The sequence below is a fragment of the Eimeria necatrix genome, genomic scaffold, assembly GCF_000499385.1.
Source record: "Eimeria necatrix Houghton genomic scaffold, Enh_scaff2, whole genome shotgun sequence".
In the NCBI taxonomy this organism is placed as follows: domain Eukaryota; phylum Apicomplexa; class Conoidasida; order Eucoccidiorida; family Eimeriidae; genus Eimeria; species Eimeria necatrix.
Window position 1 is genome coordinate 99,270 of NW_013652627.1, and position 5,671 is coordinate 104,940.

At 48.7% G+C, this 5,671-nt stretch overlaps 2 protein-coding genes across 2 annotated transcripts; one reads left to right on the forward strand and one right to left on the reverse strand.

Annotated features, from left to right (window-relative positions):
- Positions 1–201: 201 nt before the first annotated feature.
- On the forward strand, positions 202–2,954 carry ENH_00040840 (hydroxyacylglutathione hydrolase, putative; the record flags this gene model as incomplete). The annotated part of the gene is made up of 9 exons (XM_013579868.1): positions 202–204; positions 369–433; positions 551–596; positions 817–892; positions 1,128–1,241; positions 1,519–1,626; positions 1,924–2,068; positions 2,360–2,468; positions 2,826–2,954. 9 exons carry the CDS (start codon positions 202–204, stop codon positions 2,952–2,954), a joined length of 795 nt encoding a protein of 264 aa, XP_013435322.1.
- Positions 2,955–3,661: 707 nt separating this feature from the next.
- Positions 3,662–4,258, reverse strand: ENH_00040850 (hypothetical protein, conserved; the record flags this gene model as incomplete). Its single annotated transcript, XM_013579869.1, has 2 exons — positions 3,662–3,993; positions 4,228–4,258. 2 exons carry the CDS (start codon positions 4,256–4,258, stop codon positions 3,662–3,664), a joined length of 363 nt encoding a protein of 120 aa, XP_013435323.1.
- Positions 4,259–5,671: the final 1,413 nt, after the last annotated feature.

Consider the following 5,671-nt stretch of genomic DNA (forward strand, 5'->3'; position numbering starts at 1 on the left):
TCAGCAGTAGGGAGGCGTTGCAGATGCCAGCTGCAGCTTTCCTGGGGCTGTGCGACTCATACGTCACAATTAGTCCATTCCCAGTGCCTTCTTCTCTGTGTCTGTGGTCTCGTTGACGTCGGTGCTGTGCAGGGTCAGAGCGTAGGCTTTTCCACAGCCAAGAGCAGCATTGCTTTCTGCAGACCTCCACCGCTTTTTAAAATGGTGCGCTGAAGCACTTAGGCTTGTTTAGTATTCGCTTTAGCTAAATAGATCAAATTTCGCTTGCACTGCGTCAGGCACAAAACATCCCTAGACAATCTGGTATTTGTCCTTGAAACGTAATTGCATCTGCGCCGCAAACGTTTGCGGCTGTCTCGTGTGTGCAGGCCTGCGCTGAAGTTATTCCTGTCCCGACACTTTCGGACAATTATGCATACCTCTTGATAGACAAGTAAGGCAACTTGCGGCTTCTTTCCATGTCCCCGGACGTTAGCAGTAGGCTTTTCCATACCATGCATTTTTGGGGGAAGAAGAACGTGAATGGTCTGTGGGATTTTTGGCGATTCAGAAAGACGAAAACTGCGGCCTGCATAGACCCAGCTGAGCCAGAGAAGGTGACCTGACTCTCATTCCCATGTCGTTTCAGTGCCCACCTGCTTGTTGTAGCATTGTGTTTTTTTGTGGTGGACCATGCTGGCTGCAGGGGATTCATGTGGGATTGGGTTTATGAATGACGCCTCTTGTCAAGGCAACTGTTCACGTTTTTGGAGTTTGGAGTCAGTAGTCTGTCGGTGATGGGATGCATGCAACCACTGAGTTTGGGTTCACGTACAGGTCATTGCTGCGGCAAAAGAGCATGGCGTGACTCTACAAAAGTGTCTCTGTACCCATAGGCATGCTGATCATTCAGGTATGTTGGGCCCTTGTAACAGCCAGCTGTCAAATCAGTGTTAAACTGTGTCTCCTCCTAGAGCTCTGAAGGTTCAGCACGCGTTCTCAGTGGTGCAGACTAAGCAGTTCATGATGGTATCAGGCCGTGTAATATTGCATGCAAGGATCAGAGACCGGCTGCCCTGTACTTGTTTTGAAGGTTTGGTCGTTTTCCTGTGACTTTTCTTTCTTCTCGTTTTTTGTGGCATTAATAGGCGGGAATGAGCAGATCAAGACCCTGGTCCCAGGAATAGAAGTGATTGGTTCAGCGTACGAAGAAACCCCAGGGCGGACCAAAGCTGTTTGCGATGGCGAGACCTTCAGAATAGGTAGGAGCATCTGCACAGGCCTGAAGTGTTGCACTGTATCTCATATACTTTCGACATTGTATAATTTCGGGGCGGGCTGAAATATCCCTTTGATGCAAAAAATGTGAAGCGGACGCTTACGGGTTTGCTGTGATAAAGTTTACATCGGTAACAACTTTGCTCTGGAGTATTTTCCTCTGACGTGCGTTTTGCGTTTACTTTTCCATCGCCCTTCCGTTGTTGCGCTTCGGTGGTCGGTGATTTTTTTTTTACGGATAGTTTTCATTGTGGCTCACAGGGGACTTGCTGGTGAAGGTCCTCCATGCACCCTGTCACACGAGTGGTCATGTGCTTTACTACGTGGAGAGTCGCACAGACTCTAACGCAAGTCCCATCATCTTTACAGGTGACTTCATATTTCTTTACTGTGCAGAGGCTTCAAAACTTTAGATTCTTCAAGTGCTCGCGTATTTTTAGCTGGCTTCTTCAATTTGTGTCATATCCTTGTACTGCTTTCCGTTTGCTTTTGCTGGCACATTGGTGCTATGGACGATCCTTTTTGGCATTTATTGCAGCTTTCCTTTTGATGATTTGTTCAACGAGCTGAGTTGTGGAATGGTTTCAGAGTTAGCAGTATGGTTGACTGCTTTCCCGTGGTAATTGTAAGCAGGCAGCTGTCCGCCAGGCGTGGGATGATGCGCAGGTGATACATTGTTCCTAGCTGGTTGTGGCCGTTTTTTTGAGGGCGATGCTACGCAAATGCATCGCGCGCTAATGAAGATAATTGGCGAGCTGCCTGCAGAGACGCTTGTCTACTGTGGTCATGAATACACCTTGGCCAATCTTCGGTAAGGCGTATGACACTTTCCAGTGTCACTTTATAGAGGCTTGATCTCTGGCTATCCGTTGTGCTGCTCCTAACTGTAGTGCTGCAAGGTGGTAGTTTTTGTTTGTTACTGCTCGTAGTGTGCGCTCGCGCGCATTGTCAATGCCTCGTCTGCACATACTATTGTTATTGTTTGCTTATGGCTCCTTAGCTGCTTGCGTGGGTCACATTTTCTCTTGAATCCCTGGGTGTTCGGTGGCCTAGTTTCTTGGTACGTGCGCACCTCCCCGCGAGGGCTGTCTGACTGCTACAGGTTCGCTGCTAGTGTGGAGCCAAACAACGCCGCTGTGCAAAACAAGCTCGAGTGGGCACAGCAACAGCGGAATGCGGGAAAGCCAACTATACCCTCTTCTATTGGCGAGGTCAGGTTCCACTCTTCTTATTGGTAGTGACGCTTAGTACCAGTTGTTTTAACTTTACTGATAAAACGTCACACTGAGAAACAGCGCCAGGCACTGGGAACGGCGAACGTGGCCGGAAGTGTAGTCATGAATGAAAAGCGTATCTGGCGAATAATAAAATGTTTGTACGGGCGTCAAACTGATTACTTAGAGAGAGCCCGTCACATACGGCATTATACATCTTGCTCCACCTGGTCTAGCCAATGGGTTAACTACACATTCCTCACTTCGCCGCAGTACTCTACACATAGCAAGTGTAGACTAATAAGAAAAACTCGGGGTAAGGCAGTAATATTGTGTTTAGTTACCTGTTTGTAGGAAAAGACCTACAACCCGTTTATGCGAGTTGACAGACCTGAAGTACAGAGGGCAGTGAGGGCACCGGAAGGCGATGAGGTGCAGACGATGCACATTCTACGCGAGCGTAAGAACACGTTCAGAGGGTGACTGACCACCACGAGTGGTCTTCAATGCAACAGTAGTGGATCCCTGTAGCGCCTACTTCGGCAACAGCCAGGGCTGGGCTTTGGCACATCTGCTTGGGACCTGCTTTGGTCAGTGTCCGATCAACCTGGCTAGCTAGTAATTTGGCTAGCTATCAAGGTATTGCTAATATTGGTTGCTCGCTGACAAGGCACTTGGTTGAATTCTGCTTGGCGAGTTCGCCTCGTGGCTGTGCCGATGGCAGATTAGGTGAGGTTGCTTTTTTTTTCGCAGCATTGGCTGCAAACATCAAGCGAAGCGCTCATTAGTAAGCGATGTTTAGACCGCACTACTGTAAGTGTGTCAGTCAAATGCTTGCCTTCACGGGTTAAGGCGCTGGTGGAGAGAGCATACCTAAAGAGCGGTCCTTTGTTAGCGGATAGTTGCAGTGGTAGTTTTGGCTCGGAAGCGGGAACTAGCATTTAGGGAGCCCGAAGCGACCTTGCCGTGGAAGTCTGCTGGTGCGCAAATAACATGGTTTGCCACACGGGGAGCGGGCGAAAGTCGCCAGCGGAACTCGACTAAGAACAAGTCTAAGTATTAAGCGCCCTCGTTTCCAGCACGCTTCGTTTTACGAAGGGTGAATACCCTGCTGGACATGGGCGGGTGACATAAACATTGGCAGACGACGAAGGCGGCTACTAGCTCCTAGACCTAGTGGGTATTTTCAGCTATGAAGATGGCTGCAATCCTGTTGGCTGGGGCTGGGGAGGAGCTCCTTGGGAGTTCATACGGGAGCCTCCTCCTGGCTGCATGAATTGCATGGTTGTGGCCATGACGATCATCATCCCCATGGATATGTACTGTTGCACGTTAACCTCGCCATACTTGCAGCCGAGAAAGGAGCTACATGCGACGAATAGTGCAATATAGTACATTTGGTACGCCCTAAATAGGGTGCCCACGAGGACAGCAGGGACGCACAGGTACAGAAGCAGCTCAGGTTCTGTCTCATGCTTCGTCTGTTGCACGTAACGAAAGATCCGCGACGTGTCGTGGTATTCTGTGCCGCATATGAGAACACAGCAGCAAGCAGAGCACGCAAATATGCAAATGCATCAATTGTTGCCCCAAAACAGCCAGGTAAGTGCTAAGGGAAAGGGGCATCCTGGAAAACGTTGATGCAGACGGAAGTACAACGCTGAAGATGACGTGCAGCTGCCACATTGGTTTCCTCTCAAGTACGAAGTGGAACCACTTTTCACACAAAGCGTTGGTTGATTCTGCCGGCGCCTACCCGTCGTTCGGTCTCCTTGCTGCTTCATCATTTATTCGCACGGGAGCGGTGGAGTTGGCCATGAAAATGAATAACGCAGCGAAATAAGTGGCTGCAGATAGGCTAAAAGGAGACAAAGGTATACTTATCGCGTTTACGATGGGCGCCAAACTGCTGTTCTGCTGTTGATAGGTGATGTTCAACGGGTTTCCCCGGGGTTATTGCTGCGGCAGAAGCAACAGAAGTAAAAACTAGGGGAAGTAAAATAACTTAATCAGCAAAGATAAAAATAATAATCACTTGCTGCCATTGCAGAGGCAAGTACCACCAACAAAAACCATTGCACGGCATGCGCAGACCTATTCATGCCAGGTAACAGCATTCCCCAATGCACGACGAGAATCAAGAAGTGGCATCTGCGTACGTCTTTTCAACAGTATACTAAAAAGCCCAGCAAATAATAGATGTTCTTTTCATGCTAAGGATGTTTTGAAGATTCGGACTCGCATACAAAAGCGAGACATGATGCAGCACCCACTGCAGGCGCAGAAGACTTTGCGAAAATATGAGAGCCACGCACAGAAAATATGCAACTTACTGTAAACATACAATTTTTCCAGACTATAAAAAGGAAAAGGGAGAAGCGTTCTACCCTGCTGCACGACTATTGGTTGAGGAGAGCATGTGCCCTGGTGTGAAGAAGCAAGCGAAAGCAGTTCTTCGGCTAGAAGGATTGCGTGTAACTCTGCGGAAATGGAAGAATGAATATGCTTTCTGGCTGAGAGCCATGTTTAGAGGCGGCCCAAGGCCTTAGATGCCACTGCACTCGTCAAACGCAGACTTCATATACACGGAGCTACAGCCACCAGTACCCGTAGATAACGCATTCACCCTTTCTCACCAGCAGGCAGTGAAGTGAAATTTGGACACCATGCTGTCCAAAAACTGGCTCGCTGTTTTGTAGTGCACAGTTGCCGCTTGGCAGTGCCCCGCTGCAAGGCACAGTCAGAATCTTATGCCTTTTGTCTCTTCCGAATTCTGAAAACCTTCAACACCACAAGGGGTATCCCACTAGAGCAAACCCGTCTTCTGAAAACCTTCAACACCACAAGGGGTATCCCACTAGGGCAAACCCGTCTTTGGAAGGGCCTTATTTTGGCGCAAGCCTTAGGAAGGCACTGGATTACTATCTGTGGGTTGTTTCCCTCGAATAGGGGCTTTATCAGTTTTTTGAGTGATCAAAAATAGCTCAGGCATTTTCAGTAAGCTCTGTATGGATTCTCTTGAGGTGCTCAGTGAGTCTCCTGCTGGTTGGCTCAGCTTTCGTGTGGCTTGTGGCATAACGTGCGCAGAACAGTGGTTGGACTCTCAAGAAGCTCTTCATCTTCTCATCATTTGGAGGTATAGGTTTAATTATTGCAATTTTTGGCGGCTAAATGCCCTATAGACAGCTGTGACCCAGGCC